Below are 17694 nucleotides of genomic sequence, written 5' to 3'. Positions count from 1 at the left end.
TACATTTTAGGTCTGAATAGTGCTATTGAGTAGTTGGAATAATTTAAATAATTATGTCTAAATTTTATTTATTTATTTAAATAAATATACTGCACTCCTACTGACTCCATGTGCATTGTATACTTAAAACAAACATGCATATTTTAACAGATTCCTAAAAACTAATCTTTGAATTCTTGGAAAGCCCAACTTATCTACTATACCAGTGTCACCCCATACGGCTTCTTTAGACACCTGTTCATTGCCTCCCCTCCAACCAGCCTACCACAATCATCTCCCATTCATCACTCAACGCCAACAAAACCCTTCAGGAAAGGCCTGAGAACATAGGCTCATCTAACATGTCCTCCAAAGGTCATCAAACCATGGCACTGGTGAAGCAAGTGGGAAAGGATTTCCAGTCATGAGCCTTCCAGAAATGACAACCTTGTTCTAAGAATTGTAGGAATGTTTATGAAAAAAAAATTACGGAGGAATTACAAGTAGAAGATAATAAGGTGATAAGTAACATTCAACATAGATTTGTCAAGAATAAACCATGTCAAACCAATCTAAAATCTTTCCTTGAAAGGGTAACAAGCCTTGTGGATGGGGGGAAAGTACGTTACCCGAGCTAGTGTTCTCAGTCCAGCCCTCTGCTCTCTGAAGTGATGGTGTTGGCAGCAGCATGCGTTCATGCCCCATGAAGGTACATAGGCTTGGGATGGGCTCACCTTATCAGGAGATCTCACCAATGCAACGTCTCCCCCAGTCTGGCCGATAAAAATGGTATGCACCGTGCACAACATGCATACTGCTGGGCTGTGGGTGGCCTTGTACAGGCACCCCCAGCAGAGGTCAAAAAGATCCTTGGATGGCCATGGCACTGTGTTTATCAGACTCAAGTGGTCAGTAACACACACAATCTTCCCAGTTTTTAAATCTAATTGCAAAATGAGTAGAATTAATCCTGATTTAATAGTTTTGTAATTACCTTAAACAATTAGGAGTCTTATGGAAAGTTTGTGGGGGGGGGGGCATGTTGCTATCTCTGCCCTTCCCAACCAAAATACTACATCACCAGCTCCCACTGGCATACAAGGGGCAGGCAGGTTGACTGCTTCGGGGGATCTCAACTATCCCATCATCACACAAGAAGAGAGAGACTCTTTTAGGTAGGCCAGTCCCCAAACCCTTTAGGGTTATACAGGTGAAAATTAAGGGCTAAGTTGTATTTTAGAACAAAGTAGTGCATTTTGTCATTGTGGATAATTAAATCATTGATATGGGACAAAAACTACAGAAACATTCATTTCAAATACTGAAGATAGGATATAGCAGCAGTGACTGAATTCATTACATTTTAAAAAGCAGCTGAAGCATCATCTAACAATTAAATTGGAGAATACACTGTTTAGAAATAATCCTAGTTCTTTTAAACATATTTTTGGTATTTTTCTAGGTTCATTATTCCTAAAGGTATGTACATAAAAGCTTCCCCTCTTTTCTGTTGGCCTCAGCTGCCCTGCTACAGACATCCATGTGCATTGCAAAATGGTTTTAACATGCTTATTCATCTGAGCATGGCTTGTATTAATGCTTCTGCTGTTTACTAAGCAGTAATGGATTCTTCTTATGCATTTCTACTCTAAATTATATTAGATGACATTTCTGTAATCCTTTCATTCTGAAATATTTAAATTAGCTAATGTCATTACAATTAGCAAAGAACTGATTAAATATTCTTCCATGAGAATCTATAGATTATTTTAGTCTAATCAATGTATGGCTGACAATGAGCACTAATGTCTGTTCCTAATGGGAGAGGAAGAGGATGCTAAACATGTATATGTAAGAGACACACAGCACAACTTTTTTACAGAACTTACACCTAAAATGATAAAATTCTGTTATCTATCCATTTATGCTTTTAGCTAGTTTTCAGTTCATTTGACAGTGTTCATACTCAAGTTAATTTGAATTAATCTTTCAAACAAGATTGAGACATTGTCATTTACTTTAATAAATCCAATACATATCACATCTACAGTACAGTGTTCCCTTCAGTTGCACCACAATTCAAAACTAAGGTTGCAGAAATATCCTGTCACTTTTCTTTATGCTTGAAAAGAAACACTAATGTCATTTGCACAGTTTCTGAAGACTGGATCTTCCCTGTAAGGTAATTAGCTTGGCATCAAACTTCCCCCCTCTTTTAATATGATCTTTGTATCTTAAAAAACATTTACAGATAGGTACCTAGGTTAAAAACATATGGCAATATCATAGATGCACAGGCAAGTACTATGTTACAATTTGTTTTGGCCCAAGATTGTTATGCAGAGTTTGGTGCACAGTTAGGGTCACAATACTCTATCCATGAAGAATATAAATAATTTTCTATAGCATATTATCTCTAGACAAATATATATAGATAAGCGTTCGTTGTGGCATTGTATTCTGAGAGCCTGTAAATGGCAGATATTGTAGGGATGGTTTAATATTCCACAGCTAGGGAAATGGATGGTTGGGGCAGAGTCATTCTATATAAATATCAGTAACTAGATAACAAGTTGGCACCATGTTTGGGTGCAGGGCTGATTTTAGCTTTGGGCCATTGTGGTTGACCTGTGTAAATATTGGCAAGAGCCCAGCAATCCTCAAATAGACATTGGGACTGTAAAAATCCAGCTGTGATTAGTGCCATTTCGCATTTGTTGGATTTTTTTCCCCTTTGGCTAAAATATTGCTTTCAGAGTTTCTAGTTTCTTGTATTCTAGTTGAGCCTCAAATGCAAGGGTTTTCTTAAATGAGCACTGGCACAGTGATGCATTTTCTTGCAGTTGTTAATATTCTGCACAGTGTTTATTCTTTGTTTGAAAGGTCTGAGAGAGTGCTTTCTGGAAAACAATACAGTGGTCCACAATTGCACAGATTTCTTTTACCTTTTTAAATATGAGTTCAAGCAGTATCCTTTGTTATGCAATAAGAACAGAACAAGGAATATAAGCCAAGAGAGGTAATGTTTTACCTACCGGTAAAAAAAAACCCATAGTATTGTCCATGGTAGGTAAGGTTTTTATTGAACAATTATCAAATGTTTTCTTTCAACTTTCATGTTTGGATCTCTGGAGAAACGCAAAAAGGATGTAATGTGCATAGCGGGTGAACTGTCCACAACTTCTAACACAGGAACTGAGGCGGTTTTGGTTCATTCTGTTGCCATTACCAAGATATAGAGGAAGCACATAAGCACTTTTCATTGGAATTCACTCATCAATGACGAGGTGGTATTTTCTGGCATACTGGAGGACATCAGCCAAAGTATCATTCTCTGTGGCTTCCTGAAATTCTACTTATCTTTCTTTTATATATTGTGACTCATCTATTTTAGTGTCATCCATTACTGTACAATTTGGCAATTAGTCCTTTAGATCTGCCTATTTGTCCGAGTCTTATGCACATCTTCAAAGTTGGGCAACATTTGCTCCAGATTTTCCTACTCTAGTGTGGAGTCAACAGTGTTGTAATTGTAAGAGTATCTAAACACCCGGTTTTGTTTATATTGAGGTCTCAATTGCTGTAAAGATTTCAAGCCTGAGAATAGCTCTACGTGAGGGAAAACCACGAGAGCATGATGAGGGGCACAGTATTGGTAACCTAAGGGCTTATCTACATGGAGACTTAGTGCAATGAAAGCCAGGGTGTGAATCTACAGTGCACAACCTTGTTGCACACTAATTGGCAGAGTGGCCCTGCTGCCATGCCCTAGGAGATCTATGGCACACTGATTCAGACCCCGACCTGCTGCACACTAACTCTCGGACAGATTGTTAGGACAGGAGATTTGGAAGTCTCTGTTTGGAAGTAATTAAGAAATTAAAGCATATTTTCAACTCTTGTAGTAAAGATTTGCAAAAGTTTAACGTAATTGGGTACCTTTAATTAAAAAGCAAACCTTCAATGGGGTACAGGATTTGGCCTTTGTTGAAACTGTGAAGAGGACTGACCTCAATGGAACAGTAGGTTAGGATGGCTGCTCTATTTATAACCATGTCCAAACTCCAACCATATATTCTGGGTGGGCTCCTCTCCCCAGTCACGATCAGGGAAATTCCAGAGGACCAGTTCCCTGGTTTCTGTCCTATCCTGCAGAAGTTTATATTTCATTCTGCTCTCTCTCATCCCCCTCAAAATGAATCTGGAAATGTTTGCGTACAGACATAGAAAACTGCTATTGGAGGTATTCGAATGGGAACAGGTATCTTAGGGCATTCAGCATTCATTTAAATGACTCAAACTCTGTCTGGCAGCATAATAGGTAATACAGACAGATAACTAATTTTTTAACATTTACATTTGGGCAAAGAATTTGAGGTAATTTATAATATAAAGACTATGTATCAGTGTGTGTTATTAGCCGAAGGTATTGGCTCAGTTGAGTGGATTACATCCTAATGGAGTAAGATACTAGACCTTCTGATCAGACCTGGTTCCAATGGGTGTCTGTACTAGCGCATCATCTGCCTATAAAAATGAGTTAAACTTGATCAGTAAGTAATTTGCTTTTGTTGTGCTTTTGCTCAGTCCTTCCCCCAACAATCATTATTTAATACTTTTAAAAGCATGTGGAACTTTTTTCTTTTCTTTACAAATTTATCATTGTTGACCTTCCACCTTCTCTCCTTCTGAATAGCACCCTTTCCAATTTAATTACTTTATAATGTCTTATTATAGTTATTCATGATTACAAAACAACCATGTTTATCAGAAAGGGAGAAGAGGTTAACACTTGGTACATTAACTACAGTTCTTCAAGAGGTGTCCCCTTATGGGTGCTCCAGTACAGTTCACATGCTCCACTAGAGCCCTTGAATGGAGATTTCAGTTAGTGTCCGTTTAGCTCATGCATGTACCCTATGCCTCCTCATACCAAATAATGAAGCTATATGGGGTACATGGGTGAACCACTCTCATTTCCTTCTCCACCCAAATGTCCCTGGAGGATCAGTCCAATGCAAAAGGGAATGAGGGCAGGTAGTAAAGCACCCACAGGGATACACAACTCAAAGAACTGCAGTTACTGCACAAAGTGAGTAACCTCTTTGCCTCCTTCGAGTACTGTCTCTATGGATGTTCCACTTCTGGTAGCTTCCAGGCAGTACCCCCAAATGAAGGAGGCAGCTTCAGAATAGAGTCCAGAACTGAAAGTGGTATAGCAGAACCAAGTGCCACATCAAATCTGACAGCATGGATCAGGGTATAATATTTTGAAAATGCGCTCTGAAGCCCATGTATTGGACCTACATATTTCAGATACTAGTACATTCTTCAGTAATGCCCTAGATGTTGTCTGTGATATGGTTGACTGTGCTATCACCCTTTGTGGGGAGGAGAGGATGGGATGAATGCCTGTAGCATAACAAGTGACAATACATTCAGATATACATCTCGATAGTCTCTGAGTAGAGCTTGAAGACTTTGTGGATATATCCATGAAGGAAATGAAGAACCTAAGTAACTTTCTAAATTGCTTGGTCCTATCTCAAAGGAAAGCCAAATCTCCTTCTTCTAACACCCACTATATATAAACAGGATTGCTGTAGAGAACTATGTCACTTCAGGAAAAAAAACACACTGGTAAGATGAATGTACTGGTTAAAATGGAGCTCTGATAGAATCTTAGGTAAGACTTTAGGGTGTAGATGTAAAGAGACCTTGTCCTTAAAGAATCCTGTAAAGGGGGTATCTGCCAACTCCAATCTCCCTGATCTTACGGGCTGACATGATAGTTACTAAAAAGGCCGTCTTCATAGATAAATGCAACAGAGACTAGGTTTGCCATTCACTGGAATGGAGATCTCATAAGGTAATTGAGGTCCCAGAACAGAGTATGTTTTCTAATCTGCAGACAGAGATTCCCCAAATCTTTAATAAACCTAGATGATACTGGATGAGCAAATATGGAGAATCCTTCTAATGGAGGATGAAAGGCTGATTCTGTGGCCAAATGGATCTTAGCTGAACTAATAGATAACCCTGATTTCTTTAGACGCAACGAATAATCCAAAATGGTAAAGTGGCACCAAATCAGGCAGGAGACAGCGATGACAACAAAAATGGAAGGATCTCTTCCATTTCTGCAGAAAGTAGTACTGGTTGATTTCTTTGTATTATTCAGTCAGTCATACTGCTGTACTTCAGTAGACAGGGCCGGCTCCAGGTTTTCTGCTGCCCCTAGCAAAAAAATGTTTGGCTGCCCCCCACTCCAGCCCTGGGCTCTCCCCCGCACTCCCTTGCTGCCCCAGCCCTGGGGCTCCCCCCTTTCCCTCTCACCAGTGCCCTCCCCCCACCCGCAGCCCTCTGCTTCCCCAACCCTGGGCTCTCCGCAGCAACTGCACTCTCCTGCTGTCCCAGCCCTGGGTCACTGGTAACTCACTCCCAGGGCGGGTCATTCAGCAGAAATTTTGGATGTGCACAGAACACAGCCAGGACTGGTTCCCATATGGTTACAGAACTGCAGTAAAGTGGAACAATTTTTAGCTTGTGTGATTGGAGGATATCTGGATGCATATTATAAGACTGTCCTACATAAATGAGGAAAAGCTTAGGTGCCTTTATTATTCTTTTGTTCCACTCTTTCTTTCTATGGGGAATTTTCCAATGCAATATCACTGTCTTCCTTTTAAACAAATAAAACTTTAAAAAAAAATAGCTGTTGAAAATAGCAATTCCAGTCCTAAAAACCACTGGGAAGCATTTCTTGCTCAATTTTATCCTACTTCTTCTACAGCAAGTTACAGTGGATCAGTATATTTGATTTGGGAGAAATGAAGTAACAGCTGCCCAAACTGAGCTTCAGCACTCCTGAATTTTGAGGGTGTTCAAATCTGGAAGGCAGGTGCTAGATTCCCTTTCTGATTATTAGCTAAATCTGGAAAGAAAAAGTCAATTTCTGCTTCCATGGCTCAGAAGTGGAAATCCTCCTACGTGCCTGGTACTGTATCTAAAGCTGCCAAAATCCTCTAGCAGACCCTCCCCTCCCTTACCTCTCATTTTAAATTATAGTGGGATCCACGTACCTCCCTTGCCAGGCTTCAGATAGAGAGGTGCACTGTCCATTTAGTCCACCCAATTCCTTCTTCGGGAGCTGCAAGGTGAGGTCACACCAGTATCCCTAATCCAGTCTGGGGAAGTCTTCTGAAGGAGATATGTGGGGCAAAGCCACCTACTCCTTGGGCTGGGCACACTTGTTCCCCATTTACAGTGCCACCCCCTTCTAATCAGCTCTCGACTCACAGCAAGCTGCAGCATGGCTCAGCTGCCTCCCTCCCCTCCCCCTTCCTTTCCTGTTGATAGCTGCCAAGGGATTGCTGGGAAATGCAGTTCTTTCCCTGCTCCAGGGCTGGCTCTATAGGCAGGGAGCTAGGTAAGGAACTATAGCTCCAATGCTGGATCCCCAGCTGCTCTGTGGTTCCGCTTCTGCAGGGTTGTGAGAAGGGAGGATGTGAGTGTAAAAAAAAGGATGGCTGGAATGCCGCCCCCTGCAAACGTGCCACCCCAAGCACCTGCTTGTTTTGCTAGTGCCTAGAGTCAGCCCTGTCAGTAGAACAGGAGGATTCTAACCCTGTGAACCACTGAGGAGTCATACCCTGAGGTGTAGAACCACTAGGCTGGGAAGAACCACATGATCTGCATCCCATTACAGGAGATGAGAAATGGCTGGGAGCTAGAACAACAGTTGGATACATAGGTGAAGCAGTTAAAGGTGCAAAGCTTGTCCTTCAGGCACTATAAGCATAATTCTGACTGTGTCAGAACAGCCCTTGAACAGCTAGTTGTGGAGGTGTGAGAAGACTAGGATAGCTTCTTGTTTGAGGTAAGCAGCCACTATTGCCAGGACTTTTGAGAACACCCTTGGGGCCCAGGAAAGGCCAAAAGGAAGCACTCGTTGTTGAAAATGACCCTGACCTATAGTGAAGCATAGGTAATTCCTGTGCAATTGGTATATCATTATATGGAAATAGGCATCTTGTAGGCTGAGGGCCGAAAACCAATATCCTTTCTTTAGTGAAGGAATTATAGCAGCGAGAGTGATCGTTTTAAACTTTTGAAACTTTACAAACTTGTGTAGAAATCTTAGATATAAGGTCGGTCTCCACCCTCCATCCTTCTTTGGCACAAGGAAATACTTTGAGTAAAACCTCTTGCCCTTGTGAGGAGGAGAAACCAGCAGTATTGCTTCTAATTGAAAGAGAGAGTTCAATTTTGTCTCAATAAAAGCTTGAGAGAAGTCCCTGAAGAGGGACAGGGAAGAGGGGTGGAAGGGAGGGGGTGACGTAAAATGGATGGCATAGTCCTATGTTATGATCTGTATGATCCACTTGTCTGTAGTGATCTGCCTTCAAGCAAGCTGGAAATAGGCAATGTGGTCTCCAAAGGACAGAATGTGGGCTAATTAGCACAGTTTTAAATGCAGACTAGTGCTGTGTCTAAAGGCTGAAGCAGTTGAGAAGGACGTGAGAGTGGTTTGCCCTCACACTTCTATAGCCTCAGTATTTGGTGTGAGGAGGCATAGGGTGCATGCATAGGCTGAATGGACAATGCTAACTGAACAGGAGTACTTATGGCACCTTAGAGACTACCAAATTTATTTAAGCATATGCTTTTGTGGGCTACAGCCCACTTCATCGGATGATAGCTCATTTGATAGCTCATCTCATGTCAACTGATTGGCCTCTTACAGTTGGCATGGCTACTTCCACCTTTTCACGTTCTCTGCATGTATAAATATCTTCTTGCTGTATGTTCCAGTCTATGCATCCGATGAAGTGGGCTGTAGCCCATGAGAGCATATGCTCAAATAAATCTGTTAGTCTCTAAGGAGTCACAAGTACTCCTGTTCTTTCTGCAGATACAGACTAACATGGCTGTTACTGTGAATGCTAATTGAAAATCTCCAATGAAGACCGTGAGAGGCGCCTGAAGTGGAGCACCCATAGAGACACTGCTTGAAGAAAAAAAGAGGTGGTTTATAATTAAATTAGGGGGAGTTGGGACTACAGATAATAAAAATAAATTAGTATGAATAGATTATATCATATAATGAAGTATATTAGAATAAATGCATTCTGATTATTAAACTGTATTTACAGTGTACAGATTAGTAAAATCAGCAAATAGTTGTAGGCAGGAGTCTACAGTCCTATACAGACTCCAGACTATCATGTAATAAATCTGTAAACAATGTTCTGCTATTCTTTGGTAATATTTCAAACTATCATTGGGTTGGGTTGGTTTTTTTTAAGAAAGTGGCTCTACGTGAAATGTAATTTATAACTACTGTTCCTTTATTTGTCCTAACAAGACAGATGGCAAAGTAGTGTTAGCCAGAAAATACCAATTTATCCTATCTTGAAGGTCTGAAGTAATAAACATTGACAGTTTAAGTTTTCAGTTGTGAGGATTTCAATATTATTTAACCGCTATTATCATCTCATCTATCTCAGAACTTGAGCTAAATTAGAAATTACTCTGCTGAATGAGTGTCATTCAAACTGTAAATTAAAAGTGTGAAAATTAAAAGTAACTGTTGGAACATTTCTCAAAAGTAAGGCAAGCTCACGTCTCAATTTTTTATGACTTTCTTGAAGCAGAAGCTGATTGGTGCAAGGAAGGAGAGGGGGCGGGGCAGGAAAGAACCACTCTGGGGGAAGAAGCGGGGGAGAGGGAAGCTTGGCTGCTGCAGAACCAAGCTTCTGCCTCCTGCCCCTGCAGGGGAGAGCGGTGGACGGGAGGGCTGAGGGCAAGGACTGCGGCAGGCGGCTCTGTCACTCAAAATCGGCTTGCGTGCCATGTTTGGCACGCGTGCCGTAGGTTGCCGACCCCTTCACTAGCTCAAAGAGAACTAACAAGTTTATATTCACCTCTGCTAGAAATCACATCTCTCAGCTGCTGTGCAGACATACCTTAATGTGTGGGGGGGGAGGAGGAGGGAGTTCTGCCTCTTCCCCATGCACAGTGTTACCTCAGATAGGCAATTTGCAAAAGCCCTGGCTCAGCACTTCTTTAGGGATCAGTTCTCTCAGCAAAGAAGTGAAATTATGGGGACCAATGAAAAGATGTGAGACTCCTCCTACCACAAAGTCAACAAAAAGCCACATCACACTGAGTTATAAAAGCTCACACACACATCTGACTTAAGTTTCTTTTTTGTTTAACTCCATAAGACCACTTTTTTTTTCTTTTTGATTTTGTTTGGTATACTACATTTTCTCTCTCAAACTGTGATTTGTATGCCATGTTTCAGTCCAGAATAAATTTTAAGGCTCAGTTATCAAGAAAATGCTGACACGAGCATAGGAGTAGCAATGCTAAGAGAACCAATAAAATGATAAATAACATTGGCAGGACATTAAAGCACTAGAAGTTTGAACAATGATTCCGTGTACAGACCTTACCTTCCCCCCCTGCCTCATGCCTGCTGCTTCTGGTTATGGCTTAGTCAAAAATAGGTATAGTGGTAATGAGTGTTGTACAGCAAACTGATAAGTATCGATTCATAATTAAGCAAAGCCTTATTTTTTTCCTAGAGCGGGAGTTATTAACAAGGAACTGGACGGGTGGGAGAGCTTTCTTTTTAATGCAATTAATGGATTGTGAAAGTCGTTCAGGGGACGAATTTCCAGGAGCTAGAATCAAGGCATTCTTGGTGGCAGGGCCCTAGGGTTTGGAATTAATTCCCTGTTGGATTCTGTCACTTTTACAGCAGATGCAAAATAGATCTTTTTGTTCGGATGTTTTTCCAACAAAATGCTGCAATCCCCATTAGTAATTAGGCTCTTGGATCTAGTCCTTTCAGTAAGTTTAGTTTGATAATTGCAAGCGGTTGTAGGATATAGTATGCTTTTTCTTTTAAATTGTGCAAAAGTCAAGTACTACTGATGGGTGTCTTATAATGCATGTGGGAAATAAATTCATCGTATACTCCTTTGCAGGAAAGTATCCATATGTACCTGGTCATAGCACTGTGACTAAAAAAATGCGAAGGGGTGCTCCATCCAACTAGTTTAGTTTCCTTTTGTTCTTTTTGTCTTTACCTTTTAGCTTAGCTTTTTCAGTACAACAACTCTCAACATTTGACCCTTCTCCACCATCTCGGATACTGAGGAACATGAAACATCAGACTCATTTGTCATAGAAGAGACAAGGCCCTCTGCCTCCCATCACCAGGTCCACTAAGGAAGGGTGTGAGTGTGCAAGTCTAAGCAACTTTTGTAAGGAATGATACCACAGGTATCCACAGAACTCTATTATTTCTTTTTCATTCTGTAGTTTCGGGCTTTTATCACTTTTTCCTTTATTTTAATAAAAATCTCCAAAGTTCAGCTTTGACCTCACCATGAGCATTTTAGTCACACACCCTGAGGGTCCTTACAAAATACTGAACGTTCAGTTCTGTGTAGCCTGATTTCAGGATGAGAACCTGGTTATCTTATGGTCAGATCATGAGCAAGCCTATAATAATATACAACCCACTAAAAATCAGGTTAACAGCATCCATATACATTCTTACCCCTTTTCAGCACTTGCATGGACTGCAGAAACAATCTCTTCTAGGATCTGAAGCGGGTCTTTTATCAAAGTAAATTCAGCACCATTGCCACTGTTAAAAGAATCAAACAAAACCAGTTTTTACAAAAACACGATTATTTTAGAATAAAGGTTTCTGGACACAATATCATTTCATCTGTACACCTGAAGGTCATTTATGAATATTCAGTACATGTGACAACTTTCACAGTTATATCTGTGTCAGATGTGATGCGAGGAGCAAAAATGGAAATAAACAACAGGAGAAAACAACAGCACTCAAATGCACTTTAAGGAAAAACCCCAGAGAGTTAAAATGGCCTGGAACATTTGGTATTCTTCAGAATGCCCATCTCAAACCTGGCCTATGTGAAAAACTACGGAAATGCATTGGTAAAATTTGCAGAGTAACATGATTCAGTGTGGGTATCTTCCTACCACTGATTATTTCTCTTCAAGAATCAGTCTGCCTAGGATTAAATACAATAATTATGAATCATGTATCCAGTCAGGGAATTTCCATAGTTGGGACACACACCTCTCCAAATGTCCGAAGATAAAAGTTGGAGTGGCTGTTGTTAGCTACTGATCTAAAGATAAAAGTTGCAGTGTTGTTTAAACATTTGTCTTATGGAATGAAATTTCAAATCTTTTCATATGAAGTCTAGAGAAATAAACATGAAACATGACTGACTACTTAAGGGGAAACTGAATTACATTTGCACTTTATGCCTCAAGTGTCTTTTCATACAAATTGTTATAAGGGCACTGATGGTTAAGCTGACCTGTCTATTTTAGGGTGACTTATTTTAATTTTTAAGAACTAAGGATGCTAGACAAATGTTTCCAAAATTGGTTTGTTAAGAATAACTCAAACATGAGAGATAGGATATACCCTCCCTTCAATTCATCAGGACAGTTATTGTATCATTAGAGTAAGTGGCAGCCTCTCTCTGTACCTGAGAAATATGACTTCCCACTACTTTGAAAAATGTCAAAGGCATCAATGACTGCTCTGCAAAGATGAGATAACCCAAAGGGCATCAGATATTGAAATATGCAGAGGAATAATTACAGCACTTTTCACATCTACCCTTGGAGTTACGGTAGTTTCTACAACCTTGTAATTTATGCAACTGCAGTGGGACAATATTTGCCCTAGCTAAGAAAATAACTACTCTACACAGGTGACCCTTGAGGAAAGTATAGACATGCAAGTTTTGAAACTTTAGCAGATTTTCTTCTTTAATGTTGATTAGTAGTCAGGATCTCTCTCTGTAGCATTGTATCAGTAGATTAAAAATGATTGAATGGCAAAAAACTACATTAACACGGAGTTAAAGTTGTTTGGTGGCATGCTGTTCCCCTGCAGAATGACAAGTTAAGCAAAATCAAACTTCTGAAAATTAGGAAATGCAGAGTTAAGGTTGCCCTCTATCAGTAATGCCCCAGTTACACCCTGTTAATACACACACCTTTCCACTGCCAAGCCTACAGGTACTGAAATGTACAAACTTTTCACCTCCTTTTACCACTCATTCACTCTCACCCACAGGATTCCGTCCGACACACACATATGACACTGGCCCTTGGTACTGTAAGATTCAGGAGGTTCCAGATCCTGGAATACACTCACACACTTAGCCAACTGCCCAGAAAGAATATCACATGTATACAATTGATGAATCACTTCACAGCCTTTTAGAACTCCCTTATACTTAGAGCATAACATCTTAACTTACACTTTCACTTAATCATCATTAAAGTATTAGTCCTCTCATACTCTAGTTCACTGCTGACAATGCCCTTTGTAATAAAAGCCCTATATCCTGATACTGACATAACAATTCTGAAAATAAATGATGGATACTGCATCCTAAAGGTACACATGCACTTCTTTCCTTTTCTCACGTGAGAGGGTGCGAAGCAGCCATTTCCTCATATCACAATCACAGCTCTGTCACACACCTTAAAGCAATCTACAGATCTTACAAACACATCTCTACAAAACAGAGCTAACTAGTGCCTCCACCAATCAATCCAGCTACACCTGACACTGATCACACTTGAGTCCATGTAGATAACAAATGCTTAGACTGCTCTCATATCCCAGCTCGCTACTGACAATACCCTTAGAAATAACCTCCCCCCCGATGTCCTGCTAATTACATAATGTACGTAGAGCTTCTCTTTCTCAGGGTTTGTTAATTTCATTTTCTAGGCTCATTTTTAGCAATTTTTGATTTCTATGTAGATGTTCAGAAGTCTGAGGGTTTCAAGGATCTCTTGTATACTGTAATGAGAAATTTTTTTTTCAGGTACTTCCCAAAATTCTTGTCTACTTAATTTTTATTACAGGTATAAAAAATGCCCTACATGATTAATTTAAGCTTCACATCCTTGTTATTGAACCCCTGGTTGGTGTATCTGTCCCTATTGTGGTTTAACGTGGTACTATTTCATATGTTAAAGCACTCCAGGGAATCTTTAGTGCATAACAGCAGGATTTACACAGACCAGTTAAATTGTAACATGTTAGTGTGCTTTAGAAATCACATCCCCGCAGTCCACATTACCGCTCTGCGTAGACAATCCCTTAGATCAGGGGTCGGCAAGCTATGGCAAGTGTGCCCAGGAGCGGTGCCAGGGTTTTTGGCGCCATAGGCAGGGGTCCTTCCGTGCTCCTGGTTGGCAGCAATTCGGCGGCGGGGGGGGGTGTCCTTCCACACTCCCTGTCTTCGGGGCACTTCAGCGGCAGGTTCCAGAGCAAGTGAAGGACCCGCCGCAGAATTGCCGCTGAAGACCTGGAGCGCGGAAGGACCCCCGCCGCCGAAGACCCGGAGCGCAGAAGGATCCCCCGCAGCCAAATCCCCCGCCTAGGTCGCCTAAGTGGAAGCTCCGGCCCTACGTGTGCCAAAGTCGGCATGAGAGCCAATTTTTAATGACACGCTGGAGCCTGCGGGACTCCACCGTGCCATTAAAAATCCTGCCCAGCCCGGCCCGCTCTCCTCTGCCTTCTGCTCCCCCCGCAAAGGCAGGAAGCAGAAGCATAGCTGTGCACATGGGGTAGGCAAATGGCCCCACTCTCCTGGCACGGCAAGCCACGGGGTCCGCGCTCCCGGGCTGGAGCGCTGGGCCGAGCGCAGCAAGCTGCTGGCCCCTCCCCCACCTTCTCCCCTCCCCTAGAGCCATGCCACCCTGCGCGCTCCCGCGGGGCAGCGTTTGGCTCCGCAGGGAGGCAGACATGCTCCCCACTCACCCAGAGCTCTGCTGACGTGCGCAGCGTTCTAAGGGGCAAGGCTGTGTGCTCCTGCGAGGCAGTGTATCTGGCTCTGCATGGAGCCTTATGTTAAGGGGGCCAGGGCTGGGTGGGTTGGATAAGGGCTGGAAGCAGTCAGGGGACAGGGAGCAGAGTGGGATCCCGGGGGGTGGCTAGGGGCAGGTGTCTCTGGAGGGAGCAGTCAGGAAGCGGGGGGGGGGGTGGATGAGGCATGGGAGTCCCGGGGTTTGTGAGGGGGCAGAGGGTGGATAGGAGTCAGGGCAGTCAGGGGACCGGGAGCAAGGAGGGTCCTGGGGGGGCAGTTAGGTTGGGGGGGTCTCTGGAGTGGATGGTCAGGGGACAAGGAGCTCAGAGGGTTGTATGAGTTGGGATTCTGGGGGTCCTGTCAGGAGGCGGGGAGTCGTTGGATGGGGCATGGGCGTCCCGGGGGTCTGGCTGGCGATGGGGGTGTGGATAAGGGTTGGGGCAGTCAAGGGACAGGTAGGATCTGGTCGGGGGACAAGAACAGGGAGGCTTTGATATGGGGTGGGATCCAGGGGGCAGGGATTCCAGGAGCGGGTAGTCAGGGGACAAGGAGCAGTGGGGTTGGGAGTTCTTAGGGGGGCAGTCACCCAGCCCTCTCCCCTGAGCCCTGACCCCCCTCATACACATGCCATGCCCTCTGCCCTGAATCCCACACGCCCCCCAGGCCCTGCCCTGAGCCCTGTACCTCCCTCATACACACTCAGTCCTCTGCTTGACTCCTTCATCCCCTCCCAACCATAGCCCTGACTCTGGCACCCCCACCCATACCCAGCCCCCCCACTGCCCTGACACCTACACCGTCCCCCACCCCATGCCCAGCCTCCAGCCCTGACTCCAGCCCTCTGCCCCAGCCCTCTGGGTCCTGGCCGCCGGCCCTGGACAGCCCGCTGCTGGCTTGGTGCTCTGGCTGATGGACCCTTGCCAGCCGGGGTCCTGGCTGCAGGCCTCACTCAGCCTGCTGCCAGCTTAGGTGAACAGAACCCAAGACCAGCAGCGAGCTGACCGGGCCGGCAGCGTAATATCAACATTTTAATTTCATTTTAAATGAAGCTTCTTAAACATTTTGAAAATCTTGTTTATTTTACAATACAACACTAGTTTAACATATAGACTTATAGAGAGAGATCTTCTAAAAAACATTAAAATGTATTACTGGCACGCAAAACTTTAAATTACAGTGAATAAATGAAGACTTGGCACACCACTTCTGAAAGGTTGCTGACCCCTGCCTTAGATATAAGCCAGGCAGCAGTGACATTTACCTATATAAACAAACTGCACTGTGAAAGGGATGAGGTCAACATGAACTGAGTAACCATTTCTGGTGTTTATTGGATAAATGTTCATTTCATTATTCTCATAACTGGAGTGTTTTATCAAGCTATCAATTATAACCTAAAATTGGAAGACCTAAATGTACACAATTCTGCACTGAACCGATGCATACTAGAACCTTAAATCACACCTGCAGTCCTTTCTTTTTGCTCTCACACATCAGAGGGTGCAAAACACAGATTTCATATCACATTTACAGCTCCTTACATCACAAACACACCTCTACCAAGCAGGCACAACTATTGCCTCCATCAGTTCTTTTACGTACACCTAACATGCTGACTGCATCTTGAGTGTATGCAACTAATTCCCATTGGCTACTGCCTATGCCAGGGGAACAGAAGAAAGGCAACCAGTTTTGTTTTTCATTTTGTTCTATAATAGTGTTCGATGGAATCCTGTGGGTTAGAATGAATGGCTTGTAAAGGGAAGTGAAGAGCTTGTACATTTCAGCAACTGTGGGCTTGGCAGAGTAAAGGTATGTGTGTTAACAGAGTGTAACTGCTGAAAGAGGACAGAGTTAAGGATATCCTGATGTTCAGAAGCTTGAGTCTTGCTCAACCCAGTGTTCTGCAAGGGGACAATATACCTTAACTTTGAATGAACATAGGGTTTTTTTGCCATTGAATTTTCTAGGTTTTTCATTTTTTTTTTATCCAACAGAAAAAGATACACTATTGGTAGGAATAAGCTGTCATTTTGGCAGTTGTAGATATCATGTCCCATAAGTTTGTTGCTGAACCAGATGGCCTTCCCTCCCAACACGCACACATCAGCTGGTTTTGGCACACCTTGCCAGCCATGCGCTTGACCCATTCACTGCATTCCCCCTCCAATTTGACCCCCTCCCCACTACTGTACCCAGGTGCTAACTGCCTGCACATCAAAAGCAGGGAATGTATTTCCAGGAAGTCTTTACTTCCTGGTATACAAACATCTCTATTGTTGTTACTACCTCCCTTCTGTAACTGACTCATACACAGCGCCTAGAGCGAAGGACAAATATGTTACAGTGGAATGGGGCTCCTGGTCATGTTTCAAAATGGTTCGAGGGTGGAGTTTGTGATAAGGCTGGTGAAAAACTGAGACAGGATTTCTGTTCCAAAATACTGAGCGTTTTATGTTTGAGAGAAAGATCCCCTAATCCCTATCCTGTAGATCAGGGGTCGGCAACCTTTCAGAAGTGGTGTGCCGAGTCTTCATTCATTCATTCTAATTTAAGGTTTCGCATGCCAGTAATACATTTTAATGTTCTTAGAAGGTCTCTCTCTATAAGTCTATAATATATAACTAAACTACTGTTGTATGTAAAGTAAATAAGGTTTTTAAAATGTTTAAGAAGCTTAATTTAAAATTAAATAAAATGCAGAACCCCCCAGACCAGTGGCCAGGACCCAGGCAGTGTGAGTGCCACTGAAAAATCACCTTGTGTGCCGCCTTCGGCACCCATGCCAGAGGTTGCCTACCCCTGGAGTAGATGTATC

The 17694-nt window shown here is 42.7% G+C and overlaps 1 protein-coding gene across 1 annotated transcript in view; it reads right to left on the bottom strand.

Moving 5' to 3' along the window:
* Positions 1 to 17694, bottom strand: part of NBAS (NBAS subunit of NRZ tethering complex) — a 381747-nt gene that overhangs the window by 80095 nt on the left and 283958 nt on the right. Inside the window, 1 exon segment of the mRNA XM_030555399.1 lies at positions 11555 to 11644. Within this exon segment, the coding sequence (XP_030411259.1) occupies positions 11555 to 11644 (90 nt within the window).

This window comes from Gopherus evgoodei, chromosome 3 (genome assembly GCF_007399415.2).
Source record: "Gopherus evgoodei ecotype Sinaloan lineage chromosome 3, rGopEvg1_v1.p, whole genome shotgun sequence".
Taxonomy (NCBI): Eukaryota; Metazoa; Chordata; order Testudines; family Testudinidae; genus Gopherus; species Gopherus evgoodei.
This window is presented reverse-complemented; position numbering and strand designations above follow the sequence as displayed.